We start from the raw sequence: 15,878 nt of genomic DNA, 5'->3' as shown, positions 1-15,878 counted from the left end.
GGGCGTCAGACCTCCCCAGAGCTGCACGAAGGTTCTTCAGAAAGTAGCCAGTCCTGGCATTGTCCACTCAATATGTTCCACCTGAACTTAGAGTGAAACCCAGACTCATTTGCCCTATGGGTCCTTCCCCATCTGACCTTCACCTGCTCCTCTCCATCCTCCCCTCCCAGCTCATTCCTCCCATTCATGTCCAGCCAGGCTGTTCTTTCTTCCGTGCTGTTATAGGTGTGCCCACCTGGTCCCTGCCTCAGGGCCTGTGCACTTGCCCTCTCTTTTGCCTAAGATGCAAGCCCCAAGCTCAGATCACCCATGAATGCCTCCCTCTTATCTTTCTGCCTTTGTTCCGATTTCATCTCTCAAGATGCCCTCCTTCTCACTGTCAGGTTTCCTCCCCACCCCAAGGCAACCACCATCTATGCAGTCAGCCTGTTTATTGTATCCATAGCTCCTCTCACCATTTGAATTCTTCATTTATTTTTGTTGTCTAACTCTCCACTTAGAATACAAGTTTCATGAGGGCAGGACTGCGTCTCTCACATTCAATTCTATATTGCTTAGGCCCTAGATCAATAAGTAATATTTACTGATTGAATGAAAAGAGGGCAGCCCCCACCCACCACCACTTGCTCCTCCCAGTCTCACTGTAGACACTAGGATTTCTTTCTCTCGGCTGCAAAACACCATGCCTGAGAGACTAATTCACCTGCTTCAGCCTCTCCAGACATAACTGGTTAGAAATCCCCGTAGGGGAATCTGGATCTGTCCTCTTTTTCTCTTCATCCCTACCCTCTTCCCCTCCCCCACAGGGTTAGCCAACTGGCAGGGCATCTGAATGTCCCAGCTGGACCCAGATTTTGCCCAGGTGCTGCACCACCTGCCTTGCCCCACTGGCCTTTGTTCTGCTACACGCTCTCTTCTCAAAGCAGAGCCCTGAAGACTTCAATGATGTCAATGAGGCCACCTGTTTGTGATGTGCAGGCACAGAAGAAAGGCACAGCTCCCCATCAGTTTCATGGAGAATAACTCAGTGCCTGCTGGGAACCAGCTGCTGGAGATCCCCACAAAGAGCTTCCACTGGGTGTCAACCCTTCCGGGAAGGATTTGAGGAGAGGGAACCCTCACTGTGGGGACTGCTGATAAGAAACCAGTCACACAGCTGCTCTATTCTCACACAAATCTACCCCATTGCATGGCTGGAACTGACGTTTCCCTGGAGGTGTCCAGAAAGCTGATGTAACACAGAGGCTATAAAAGCTGCCAGTCTTTAAGGCTGCTCAGTCCCTTGCCAAAATGGAGCTTGTAAAAAGGCTCATGCCACTGATCCTCTTAATTCTCTCCTGTTTGGCGGAGTTGACAATGGCAGAGGCTGAAGGTAAGAAAATTGAACCAGATTTATTCACCAAAACAGAGAAATTCTTCTCTTAAGAGGCTTCTTTCAAAATTTTTCGAAGTGGCCCCAGTTCAGAGAAAAATGTACTCTAATGCTCCTGGGGGGGATTTTAAATTAGTTCTAATTTTATTTGGCTCATCTGACAATGACCATAAACATATCAAAAGCGTATAGAATTTTACTGGGTAATTTTACTGCTAAGAGTTTATGTTTTGGAAATAAGCATAAAAGTGTCCAAAGATATCTGTATAAATATGTGCACTTAGATAATTGTAAACTACAACACGAATTTTCATTATCTGTTATGGTAAATCCATACAATGGAACACTGGTTTTGGCAACTTAAAAAAAAATGATGGCTGGGGGTGGTGGCTCATGCCTGTAATCCCAGCACTTTGGGAGGCTGAGGAGGGTGGATCACGAGGTCAGGAGTTCGAGACCAGCCTGGCCAACATGGTGAAACCCTGTCTCTACTAAATTACAAAAATTAACCAGGTGTGGTGGTGCACACCTGTAGACCCAGCTACTCGGGAGGCTGAGGCAGGAGAATCGCTTGAACCCGGGAGATGGAGGTTGCAGTGAGCTGCGATCATGCCACTGCACTCCAGCCTGGGTGACAGAGCAAGACTCTGTCTCAAAAAAAAAAAAAAAAAAAAAAAAAAAAAAAGACTCTGATCTATAATGTGTCCATAGATCACATTAAGAGAAAAAGAAAGATCTGAAGTTTGTATCATATGATGGTTCTTATGTTTGAAATATATACATTCAAGCGTTTTACACATCTAGAAATAGAAGAGGAAAGGAAAAGGTGTGGAAGAATTTACACCAAGGTTTTAGTGATGATTGTTTCTGGGTGGATGGGGTTATGAGAGTATATGGGAGAATAAATAAAAATAAACCTTTGTTCCTATGTAGGTGGGGTTTTTGACCATTAGTCAAAATCTTGGTGGGATTTTGAATTAGTAATAATTTTATGTGTGCCTATCTGACAATGTACATAAAAATATAAGAATTTACCAAATAATTTTTAAAAATTTTATAGAAAAGAATTTTCACTATGTTGCACAGGCTGGTCTTGAACTCCTGAGCTCAAGCGATCCACCCGCTTTGGCCTCCCAAAGTGCTGGGATTACAGGTGTGAGCCACCACGCCCAGCCCCTTACTGGATAATTTCACTGCTAACAGTTTATCTTTAGGATCCAGTTATTTTTCCTCTTCTCCTTTTCTCTTTCTTCTCTTCTTTCTCCTTTTCAATAACAGCTTTATTAAGATATGATTCACATACCATAAAATCCACCATTTTAAAGTATACAATTTAGTGTTTTTTAGTATATACACAGAATTGTGCAACAATCACCACTATCTAATTCCAGAACATATTCTTCACCCCCAAAAGAAACGGTCTCAGGCTCAGCACGATGGCTCAAACCTACAATCCCAGCACTTTGGGGGGCTGACATGGGAGCATTGCTTGACGCTGAGAGTTTGAGACCACCCTGAACAACATAGTGAGACCTCGACTCTACAAAATTAAAAAAAAAAATTTTAGCCGGGCATGGTGGTACATGACTGTAGTCCCAGCTACTCTGGTGGCTGCGGTGGGAGGATCACTTGAGCCCGGTAGTTTGAGTCTGCAGTGAGCTATGATTGTGCCATCGCAATCCAGTATAGGTAACAGAGTAAGACTCTGTCTGTCTGTCTGTCTCTCTCTCTCTCTATATATATAGTGTCTCTATATATAGTCTATAGTCTCTCTATATATAGTCTATATATATAGTCTCTATATATAGACCAATGTTTAATATATCTATAACTATATATTTTATATAGAGACTAATATATATAGACTAATGTTGCGATGAATATTAGTGTACAAGTTTTTGTGTGGACATATATATATATATGTGTGTGTGTGTATATATATATATGTATATATATGTATAAAGAAACTCTGTATTCACTACCAGTCACTCTCCATTTCTCCTGATGTCTCCAGCACAAGTAAACCACTACTCTACTTTCTGTCTCTATAAATTTACTTATTCTGGATATTTCACATAAATGAAATCATGTAATATATGGTCTTGCACTTAGCATAATATTTTCAAGGTTCATATATATTGTAGCGTGTATCAGTACAATCAGCCCTGAGTACCTGTGGGTTCAGCATTCATGGATTCAACCAACCATGAATTGAAAACATTTGAAAAAAAATAGTTGGTTAGGGAACACGTACATACTTTTTTCCTTGTCGTTATTTCCTAAACAATATAGTATAACAACTATTTACACATCATTTACATTGTGTTATAAATAACCTAGAGATATTTTGAAGTGTACAGGATGTATATAGGTCACATGCAAACACTAAGTCATTTTACATAAGGGATTCCAACATCCATGGATTTTGGTGTCCACAGGGGGTCCTGGAACCAATCATTCGTGGACACCAAGGGACAACTGTACCTCATTTCTTTTTATTGCTGAGTAATATTCCAATGTATGGATAGACCACATTTTATTTATTTATTCATCAATTGATGAATATTTGACTTATCAGGACTAACGTTGCAATGAATATAGTATACAAGTTTTTGTGTGGACATTTGTTTTTATTTCTTTTGGGGATATGCCTAGTGGTAGAATTGCTGGGTTATGATAACTGTATGTTTAATCTTTTGAGGAACTAACTGCCAGACAGTTTTCCATAGCAGCTGTACCACTTTACAATCCCATGAGCAGTGTATAAGCATTCCAGTTTCTCCATGTCCTTGTCAATGCTTGCTGTTTTCTGTGTTTGACTCTAGCCGTCCTAATGCATATGAAGTGATATCTCACGGTTTTGATTTGTATTTCCCTGATGACTAATGAGGCTGAGTATATCTTCATGTGCATATTGGCCATTTATAGATCTTCTTTGGAAAAATGTCTATTCTGGTTCTTTGTCCTTTTTAAATTGGATTATTTGCCTTTTAATTATTTTATTGTAAGAATTATTTATACATTCTAGCAATCAAGTGTCTTTTAAAAACCATCCTTTTTTTCCCCCCAGGTTGATCTATGAATTCAGTGCAATTTCAATAAAGATCCCAGTAAGAATATTAAATAGATAAAGACATGCTGACTCTAAAATTTACATGAAAAAGCAAAGGAACTGGAATAGCCAAAACAATTTTGCAAAAGAACAGTAAAGTTGGAACATTCATGTTACCTAATTTTAAGACTTCTGATAAACTACAGTAATCAAGAAGGTGTGGTTTGCCAAAAGGATAGACACAGAAAATTGAAACAGAATAGAGAGTTCAGAAATAGATCCACACAAATATGGTCCATTGATTTTTGACAAAAGTGCAAAGGCAATTTAACGGAGAAAGGAGAGTCTTTTCGTCAAATGGTCTTGGTACAATTGGACACCCATATGCAAAAAATAAACTCAACCTAAGCCTCATTTCTTATCCATAAATTAGCTTAAAATGGATCATAGTTCTAAATGTAAAATGTAAAACTATATTATTTTAAAAAAGAAAACAGGAGAAATCTTTGTAACCTGGGGTTAAGCAAAGAGTTCTTAGACAAGACACCAAAAGCACAACCCATAAAAGAAATTATTACTAAATTGGACTTTATAAAAAAATTAAAACTTTTATTTTGGGAAAGACACTGTTAAGAGGATGAAAAGACAAGATACAGATTGGGAGAAAATATTTTCAAATTGCAGATGCAACAAAGGACTTGTATTCAGCATATATAAAAACTCAAAACCCAATAATAAAAACAAAAAGCTAAGTTAGAAAAAGGGCAGAAGACTTAGAGATACTCACTAAAAAGGATATATAGAAGGAAAATAAGAACATGAAATGATGTTCAATGTCATTAGCTGTTAGGGAAATGCAAGTTAAAAAACCATGATGGGATGCTGCTACATATCTGTTAGAATGGCTAAACAAAGCAATACAAAAACCTGACAGTAGTGTGTGTTGATTAGCATGTGGTGCAACTGGAACTCTCATACATCGTTGGTTGGATTATGAAATAGAACAGCCACTCTGGCAAATGGTTTGGCAGTTTCTTATGAAGTTAAATATACACTTAACATATGACCCAGTGATATCACTCCTAGGTATTTATGCTAGAGAAATAAAGACACATGTTCATATGGAAACCTATTAAAAATACAAACCATCCTTCTTCAGGTCCTAATATAGTCTCTTTTATGGACTATATGTAGAGAAGTTATAAATACTTCTCCTCAAACGGTTCAAGACGGAGAAGTCAACTGCTTTTGACTTACTTTGGAGTAAGCTAAGTGCCATCCACAATTAGCTGCCTGCTTCTATGTATATTACATGTGAGAGGTAGATTCCTAATCTCTCAGGGAGGGGAAAGGGTCTGTTGTTGACTTTCCTCAGTGCCATCTGTGGTCTCTAACAGGCAATTCAAGCTGCAGTGTCACTCTAGGGGGTGCCAATATGGCAGAGACCCACAAAGCCATGATCCTGCAACTCAATCCCAGTGAGAACTGCACCTGGACAATAGAAAGACCAGAAAACAAAAGCATCAGACTTATCTTTTCCTATATCCAGTAAGTAGAAGCTTTAGTTTCCTAATAAGGGATATCAAGCTCTGACCACATTGGGTTAGGTAGGGGTCTCTCTGTAGAAAGAATTCAGCTGCTGCTAGAGCTGGTAGTGACACTGACAACCATCCTGATGATGATGGTGATGGGGATGATGGCTGGTAGTCACTGATAATGGCTGTGTGCCTGGCACTGGCTCACAGAGGTCCTTCAAGGTCAGCACTATAATAGTACTACGAACACAGCAAGGTTGAGAACTTGTCTGAGGTCACACAAATAGTGAATAGCATGACCACAGTTAGAACCTAGCTGGTCTAGTTCCAGTTTCTTGGCCTTAAAACACTAAACTTTGGTTCCAAATTTTGCTATGCATTTGAATATGTGGGGGAGCTTTCACACACCCAGACTCCCAGGCTGTACACTACATAATTAGATTATAATCTCTGGAGGTAGACTCCAGGCATCAATATTTTTTATTTTATAGTTTTTATTTTGAAATAAGTATACATTTATAAGTGCTTTTTATAAGTGCCCAGGTGACCCCAGTGTGAGGCCAAGCTAAGAACGCGACTCTGCCCTGCAGAGACACTCAGTGTTTCCTGAGATCTGTCTCTAGTTAATCCTCTCAACAACCCTCTGGCCAGACGCAGTCTAATCCCCATTCTATAGATGAGAAAACCCAGAGAAGTCACTTACCAGGTCCAAGACTAAAAAATAATAAAAATGGGATAGAAACTGAATCCAAGCAGCCCGGCTCCAGAGCCCCCACTCTTACGCCTGTCCTAGTGGTTCTTATACTTGATCATACATCAGAAGCATGTGGAAGACTTGTTAAAACACAACTGCTGGGCCCCATAGCTGGAGTCTCTATTATCTTATTCAGCTGGAGTGTGTGGGACCTGAGAATCTGCATAGCTGACAAATGCCCAGGTGATGTTGATGCTGCAGGTCCAAGTACCACACTTTTGAGAACCATAGTAGCCCTGTACCACTGAAGCTGGAATTTAACTTATCCTTCAAAAAGCAAAAGAGCCCTCAAATTTACTGGAATGGTTGCTGAGAAACATATATGCTATTCTTGCTGTGTAAGGAGAGAGGGGAAGAGAAAGTGTGGGTAGAGCAAGGGAGGCGAGAAATTAACATTTAACATCTATTGCACACCTGTGTGCCAGGCCTGTGGCAGGTGCTTCATATTCAGAATATTATAAACCTCACACAATAATGAGAAGTAGGCTGTGATATCCCCATTTTACAGATGAGAAAACTGAAGCCAAGAAAGGTTAAATCACTGATTTAATTTTATACAGCAGGTAAGTGACTAAAGTAGAAAGAGAACCCAGATTTCTCTACTGTTGTATTACTTCCTGTAAGTTTGGACATATGTCCTCTGAGGATATTTGGGGAGACCCTGTCAGAATGGGCAGCAAACTAAAACCCTGGGCCATCCTGTCCAATGCAGGGCATGGGACTGCCCTTCAGAATGAGGAAGTGGTGGTGATATAAGGGAAGGAAGGAGCAACTAGGGAGGTGCTAAGGTTTGGGAAAGGTGGCTGTGGAAGAAGAGTTGCTTCACCTTTCAATAGCCTTGGATATCAAGCGTCAATGGGAAACAATTTTAAACAAGAAGGTTCATTAAAGAGTTACATGGACATGGGGAATAGGAGAGATAGAAATAGGTAGAAGGAAAGGAATTCTGATTCCAGGCCCATCCTCATCATTTACTTGATACGAGACATAGGCAAAGCAGTTCACCTCCCTGTGCCCATTAAAATTGACAGTTTGTGATTTGATGTTGAGGATGGTGGGATTGGTGATTGGTCTTGGAGACGTTTAAATGAAAACAGATGTGCCACTACTTTGTAAATTTACATGCCTAGGTGAGCAATGGACTCTGCTCTGCAAACCCCCTTTGCTTGTGACACTTCTCCAGCCACGGTTGTGTTTTGTCCACAGGCTTGATCCAGATGGAAGCTGTGAAAGTGAAAACATTAAAGTCTTTGACGGAACCTCCAGTAATGGGCCTCTGCTAGGGCAAGTCTGCAGTAAAAACGACTATGTTCCTGTATTTGAATCATCAGCCAGTACATTGACGTTTCAAATAGTTACTGACTCGGCAAGAATTCAACGAACTGTCTTTGTCTTCTACTACTTCTTCTCTCCTAACACCTGTAAGTCATCATTTACACAGCCTTCACTCACATCTCCTGCAAGCACAGGTTACACACTCTCCTGTCTGGGTTCTTATAATCTTCAGTCTGAGTATATTCTCTCAGAGTCTTTTCTATTTGAGAGAGCAGTAGTTCTCTAACTCATCTGTGCATAAGAATCATTTGGAGAGCTTGTTAAATCGTAGATCCCAGCCCCATCACAGATATTGTGATTCATTGGTTCTGGGTGGAGCACATGATCTTGCCTTTCTAACCAGTTCCCAGATGAGGCAGAGACAAGGGGCTGATCAGATGGCTACATGTTGAGGGGTACTGTGTTAGAGCCCCAAAGCAGAGACTCCACATTCAGCCTGTTTAATAGTAACCCTAGTATCTTCTGCAATGCTTCTTCAGGGACCGCACCTCCCTATGCTCTGATTCCTTAGATCTTGGTTGGGGTTATTGAACCTTCATGTTTAACAAGTCCCTCGGATGATTCTGACAACGAAGATTGGAGAGTGCATGCTGGAAATCTCTGGTCTCACTACTGAAATTTAAGATCGTCAGGTGGTTGGAGGCTACATTTACAGGGCTCTGCATTCACGGCACCTACATTCCACTGTGATCCAAAGCAGAATGCCAAGAACATCTGCAAGTGGATTCATGAGGAGAGCTCCACTGTGGATTTCGTTCCAAGGCCCAGAGCTGACCATGTCACTCTCCTCCTGAAACCACTGACTTCTTGGTACCATCCAATCTCCAGAGTGCAGCAGTCAAGGTTTTCCCAAGCTGGACCCAGGCCACCTTTTCAAGCCTTGCCTCTAGCTGCTGCCTGGCATGCACCCTATGCTTCAGCCAATCTAAACCATTTTCATCTCCAAAAAGAGCTCTCTGCATTGTTTCTCCCCATTTCATCTGTCCAGCTGCTTCCTTATGTACTTACTGGGGAAAGGAGAGACCAAGGGCTGCTTCATGAAGGCTGTTTCTGAGCTGAGCTTTGAACAATAGCATGGTGAGGTAGGTGGAGGGGGAGTCAGGGAAGAGCACTCACCTCTACTGGAGCTGACAGCTGAGGAGTCATGGGGAGAAAGGGAGGATAGAACAGAGGCTGATGAGACTGGAAAGCTGAGCTGGTGAGAGTGAGGAAGAGCCTTCAAGGGAGGGTGTGACTTTATTTTCTATGGTGCAGTTCAGGTAATGGGAGTCTCTCCAGATGCAACACATCTTACAGCACAACTTTAATATGATTCATTTGGCAATAGTATAAAGATTCCCTCTCTGCTCTGCACCAGTGGGCAGAAATTTCAATGATAAAAAAGGATGAAAACCTCAATATGTGACCCATGGGAAAGACGGAGATGGAATCATACTCAGGAGAGACGTGTTAAGCTCGATGCACGACACAGAAATTAAAAGCAGTCACTATTTTGATGTTCATTCTTGACCACCTTCACATCCATTTCAGCTATTCCAAACTGTGGCGGTTACCTGGATACCTTGGAAGGATCCTTCACCAGCCCCAATTACCCAAATCCGCATCCTGAGCTGGCTTATTGTGTATGGCACATACAAGTGGAGAAAGGTTACAAGATAAAACTAAACTTCAAAGAGATTTTGTAAGTACTGCTGCCCAATTCTGTTGGAACAAATGCAGTAAACCCACCTGGCAACTGGGGGATTTGGGGAAGAGAAATTATCATATGTAATTCCCATATATGGGCCCTTTTCAAAGAACTGATGAAGAAAGGAAAACAGTGATGCTATTCCACTGAACTAAGTTGACTATTTTTCTGAAGATTCTGAGGTCCTTGTCAGGGACTATCAAAACCCCAGGTTTGTCCTCGTAAACCTGAGATACCATTGAAGGAAAAAAAAAATCCATAATCACTTAAGAGTAGGATTGTTGGGATGTTAGAAAATAGAATTGAATTGGTTTGAAACTCTTTTTCACCAGAGGCCCTCATTCTCTAGCCTAGAAATAGACAAACAGTGCAAATTTGACTTTCTTGCCATCTATGATGGCCCCTCCACCAACTCTGGCCTGATTGGACAAGTCTGTGGCCGTGTGACTCCCACCTTCGAATCGTCATCAAACTCTCTGACTGTCGTGTTGTCTACAGATTATGCCAATTCTTACCGGGGCTTTTCTGCTTCCTACACCTCAATTTATGCAGAAAACATCAACACTAGTAAGTCATGTTTTATGTTCTTAGCTATTTTGAGCCCTCTGAAGATTGCATACATAGAAACTGTTCATTGTTAGCCTACCTGTGGCTATTCCTATTTGCAAGCATGTCATATATACTTGGGAACATATTCATAATCTTAAGCTTGACAATCATTTCTGTGCATTGCTTAATGCAAGAGGAAATTAATGATTTTATTAACCTGAAAAAAATTTATGCAGATAATATGGACTGTTTCCCTTAATTCTTTCTGCAAAGACACAATTAAAAACATCAGGTTTGCAGATTCTAGCTCTAAACAAGGTCACAATGAACACAGTAAAAGGTGAATCAACTGCTTGGCTATCTCAAACTTATGGTTACTATTTAGGGCAAAATGTTTTTGACTTCTTATATATTTACTTATACACATAGCTCTTCAAGATCCAACATTCCTAGCTGGCATAAACATGACCATTCTTTTTTTTTTTTTTTTTTTTTTTCCCTGACAGCATCTTTAACTTGCTCTTCTGACAGGATGAGAGTTATTATAAGCAAATCTTACCTAGAGGCTTTTAACTCTAATGGGAATACCTTACAACTAAAAGACCCAACTTGCAGACCAAAATTATCAAATGTTGTGGAATTTTCTATCCCTCTTAATGGATGTGGTACAATCAGAAAGGTAAAGTGAAATACTGATAGCTGGATTTTGTCAAATGCTGAGTGCATGTTGAGCAATGCAGTCAGAGTAATGCTTGCTAGCTGCTGTAACAAACAGCCCCCAAATTTTAGTGGCTTAACCACATGAGAAGCATGTGAAGACATATTAGTGCACATACCCATTCATACATAGCTGCTAAATTGCTGGATTCATTTTCAGGACAAGTGGGGTTATCTTTCCCAGAAGGTAAAGAACTCTGAAAACTCACTAAAGAGAGTTTGAACATCTATATGCAGTTGGCTTAATAACCTACCAGTAACACTTATGCACAAAATGTTTACACCTTGTATTTAGTGAAGATCTAGCTGAATTTTTAGGATCTTCTTCTTTTCCTTTTAAAGACAGAAAATAAAATGTTAAAAAAAATGAAACCTGAAGGATATTACTGGAAGTTTGTGATTTGTTCTACATTTTTCTAGAAGTCCCATTCAAGATTTCAAACATTTTCAACCTTTGGTCTCTTTAGGATACATACCATAAACTTTTCCCTCAGACATTAAATAATAACCTAATTGAAAAGAATGGTGGCTAATCCAGAGGAATTGATAAAGACAGAAGTAAATCATCGTATCTTGCTAAAAATGAACACATAGGCTTTATTACACTGTGAACCCCCAGGGAAGGCAGCTAAGGGCCTTCCTCTTGCAGACCCTTGGTCTACATATATTTTGGAAACTGCCCCGTTAGCCACACTAACTTAAAGCTCCTTAAGGAAAGCAATATATAGTAAGGTTTAATGTCTTCTCAAGACTGGAAATTTGCATTCAAAATGGATTTTACTGTAACTGAAAAAAATTCTGTCTGATTCTATCTTCAGGTCTCTGTAATACAAGCTGTATTTCTCATCTCATTCTTTCTTTCTTTCCTAGAATATTTCTTCAATGAAATACATTTAAGGTTTATAGTATTCTGACATGAAAGCTGTTACCTCGTGATTTAAGAAAATTATATCTGTACCTGCAAATGTTATCCACATCTATGCTCTAAAATATTACTGGATTTAAAATATAAAAATTGAATTCTATCTTGTTCTGCAGGTAGAAGATCAGTCAATTACTTACACCAATATAATCACCTTTTCTGCATCCTCACCTTCTGAAGTGATCACCCGTCAGAAACAACTCCAGATTATTGTGAAGTGTGAAATGGAACATAATTCTACAGTGGGGTTGATATACATAACAGAAGATGATGTAATACAAAATCAAAATGCACTGGGCAAATATAACACAAGCATGGCTTTTTTTGAATCCGATTCATTTGAAAAGACTATACTCGAGTCACCATATTATGTGGATTTGAACCAAACTCTTTTTGTTCAAGTTAGTCTGCACACCTCAGATCCAAATTTGGTGGTGTTTCTGGATACCTGTAGAGCCTCTCCCACCTCTGACCTTGCGTCTCCAACCTATGACCTAATCAAGAGTGGGTATGTATTAATGTAACTGATGTATGTATGGTATTTCTTCCTGTGGAATAATAATTTCAATAAAGTAATTTTTTGTGTTGTATATATATACATTTTTCCTAGTACTACATGAAATTTCATTAAATTTATTCTAATCATTTTATAAAATACAATTACTATGTACCGATTATGAATAATTTAAATTTAAACATTTATGCAGATACAGCTTATATCCTCTAGAATTTTAAGTGAATTTACAAAATATTTGCTGGTAGAAACAAATTTATTTTTGTTATAAAAGCTCTATTTTTGTTTTTGTTTTTTGCACATTTTGGTTTTTGTGAAGCAAAACCTAGAAGATTATTTCATGTGTATTATCTTTAAAATACAACACCATCAGTAAAACACATGTAGCATCCTTAAGAAAAAATGTAGAAAGTTCTTATTTGAAAGGAACAATTTCCTTTTTTCCTTACAATTTGTTGGATTTTAACTATGTCATTTGTACTGATACATTAATGATAAGCATGTAAGGAAAGAAGTCTGACTTCCAATACATAAGTATTGGTTTTCTGATTAAGTTATATGGACCAGGAATTTTAGAGCTAGAAAGAACCTTGCTATCTTACCCAGGAATCAGATCTATAGTCTTAACACACTGTAGTGTAAACTAGAGACACTGTCTTTCACGAGAGATTTTTGGATTCACAACTTAATTCAGAGAAAATTTTTGGAATGGAAAAGACTGAATTTGTCTGTATCTTCTAAACATGCTCATAAATTCTGTTCCAGATGTAGTCGAGATGAGACTTGTAAGGTGTATCCCTTATTTGGACACTATGGGAGATTCCAGTTTAATGCTTTTAAATTCTTGAGAAGTTTGAGCTCCGTGTATCTGCAATGTAAAGTTTTGATATGTGATAGCAGTGACCACCAGTCTCGCTGCAGTCAAGGTTGTGTCTCCAGAAGCAAACGAGACATTTCTTCATATAAATGGAAAACAGATTCCATCATAGGACCCATTCGTCTGAAAAGGGATCGAAGTGCAAGTGGTAATTCAGGTAAGACAAAAAGCTATTTCATGATCAAAAAGCACATCATGGCTCATAAAATGCTGCTTAAATCCAGTAACTCTTAAGCATGTACAGTTTAGAGATTTATAATAGGAGCTTTAACAAATAAGTTGAATTTTAAGTATACAGGATTAGTATTTATTTCCATCAGTTGATAATATGCATACTATGTACAGTGTAAGCATATGATACACTGATAGTTTGCCATTCATTTGGATTTTGAGTTTAAGTATAATGTCCTCATCTCTAAAAACAAGTTTCCTTTAGTTTCCTGACTCCTTATTATAGATGCCATAGCAGATAATTGAATTGAAAGCAATGTATTTTAACTCCTAAATGGGTAAAATAAAATGAACCAGCATTCCACATAATAGCCTATTTGAAAAAAAGTTTTTTTTTTTTAAAAAAAAAAACAAAGAATCTATTATATTAACATAGGCCAGCCCTGCTTCTTTTGAAAGGCTTGAAACCTGAGATCTGCCCAGATACATGAAAGGAATGATGGTAAATACTCAAGGAAGGTTCATAATTAAATGGCTTAAGATAAGCCTTAATGAAAGAAAAACGGTAAGAAGTTATTTTAGTTGAAAATGGCATTAAAGGACCTTATGATCTCTGTATTTATTCATTATTATTAGCACGATAAAGAAGTATTTGTAACAAAATATTTCTATGGCAAAAACAGAAAAACAAACAGAAGTTAAATTCAGTAATTTTATAAACTCATTCACTAAGTGGCTTACATAGTGTATCTATAGACACTGGTCTGAAATTAGTTGAAAATTTATAAATGGAAGTCATTATGGAAATACCATCAATATGAGAAAAGTATCTTTTTCCTATTTCAAGGGAACAAACAAATTTTTTTTTTCTGTTGACAAAATGTATTTTGGCAACAGTGAGCAACAGTGACCATTAGTAAGTGAAGCTGCATTTCCATTAGACTGTTATGCTTGAGTTTTACACATTTTTCACGTGATATCAAGAAACCAAACTAAGTCAACTGTTTGAAACGAGTTTAAAATTAAATATAAATATAAATGAATTCAAATATTTGATAATGGTTCCTCTATATTGTGGTGGCATTGTGTGTTATACATTAACTCATATATGAGTCATAGGATATGTACAGGTATTATAAAAGCTACCAACATTTTATAATGTTAACACTTCTTAAAAAGTGATTTTCATCTTGTTTCCCATTTTAGGATTTCAGCATGAAACACATGCAGAAGAAACTCCAAACCAGCCTTTCAACAGTCTGCATCTGTTTTCATTCATGGTTCTAGTTCTGAATGTAGTGATTGTAGCCACAATCACAGTGAGGCATTTTGTAAATCAACGGGCATACTACAAATACCAGAAGCTGCAGAACTATTAACCAACAGGTCCAACCCTAAGTGAGACACGTTCCTCCAGGATGCCAAAGGAAATGCTACCTTGTGGCTACATATATTATGAATAAATTAGGAAGGGCCTGAAAGTGACACACAGGCCTGCATGTCACTGTGTCAGCGTGTTTCATTACAGGACGATGGAAATAAATACCACGCCAGTTGGCTCTCATTTTAGGAACTAAAGATACAAAAATATTACATGAGGCTGGGCATGTGGCTCACGCCTATAATCTCAGCACTTTGGGAGGCCAAGGTGGGTGGATCACCTGAGGTCCGGAGTTCGAGACCAGCCTGATGAACATGGTGAAACCCCGTCTCTACTAAAAATACAAAAATTAGCCCCGGGTGCAGTGGCACGTGCCTGTCATCCCAGCCACTCAGGAGGCTGAGGCAGGAGAGTCACTTGAACCTGGGAGGCGGAGGTTGCAGTGAGCCAAGATCACGCCATTGCACTCCAGCCTGGGCAACAAGAGCGAAACTCTGTCTCAAAAAAAAAAAAAAAAATTTTACACGAATTAACACCTCCTTTTATAAATACAAAGCATTTTAAACCAAATATTAGGTGAAAAGGGTTATTTTTACTTAAGAAAAGTAGCCTTCAAAGATAGATGTGTTTATTTTTTAGATGCAAATATGCTACTCTTTGAAACATCAAAAGTTACAATTTCTGAAACTAAAGCGTGAGGAGAACCGCAGTCTCCTTGATCCACATGCCTTCCTGCTTTCATGCAGAGCCTCACCATTTCTCACTGTAAGCATTTCAGGAAAGGGCTCTGGATAGACAAATGTGAGCATAAAATGAGAAACTTCATACCGTTTCTGGGTTAATGAGATGAAAACATTTTTCTTCCCCTTCATCATCAAGCGCCAAAGCCAAAGGTTCATTGTCCTCAACTAGTAGCCAGTTTGGGTTTACACTTTCCCATTTACTGTGGCTGAACAAATACAATTGAAGACCCCAGTGTGCACTGATTTTACACATGAAAACATAGAATCTA

The 15,878-nt window shown here is 38.8% G+C and overlaps 1 protein-coding gene across 2 annotated transcripts; it reads left to right on the top strand.

Moving 5' to 3' along the window:
- Window positions 1-1,077: 1,077 nt before the first annotated feature.
- Window positions 1,078-14,984, top strand: CUZD1 (CUB and zona pellucida like domains 1). 2 transcript variants are annotated; one of them, XM_050805663.1, is made up of 9 exons: window positions 1,078-1,372; window positions 5,822-5,972; window positions 7,920-8,134; window positions 9,579-9,729; window positions 10,085-10,302; window positions 10,791-10,963; window positions 12,040-12,431; window positions 13,203-13,471; window positions 14,692-14,946. In XM_050805663.1, the coding sequence occupies exons 1-9, from the start codon at window positions 1,291-1,293 to the stop codon at window positions 14,862-14,864; spliced, it is 1,824 nt and encodes a 607-aa protein (XP_050661620.1). In that variant the 5' UTR covers window positions 1,078-1,290; the 3' UTR covers window positions 14,865-14,946. The 2 variants fall into 2 exon arrangements, with proteins under 2 accessions (XP_050661620.1, XP_050661619.1); XM_050805662.1 differs by lacking the exon at window positions 1,078-1,372 and having other exon boundaries at window positions 14,692-14,984.
- The last annotated feature ends 894 nt before the right edge of the window (window positions 14,985-15,878 follow it).

This window comes from Macaca thibetana, chromosome 9 (assembly GCF_024542745.1).
Source record: "Macaca thibetana thibetana isolate TM-01 chromosome 9, ASM2454274v1, whole genome shotgun sequence".
Lineage (NCBI taxonomy): Eukaryota > Metazoa > Chordata > Mammalia > Primates > Cercopithecidae > Macaca > Macaca thibetana.
This window is presented reverse-complemented; position numbering and strand designations above follow the sequence as displayed.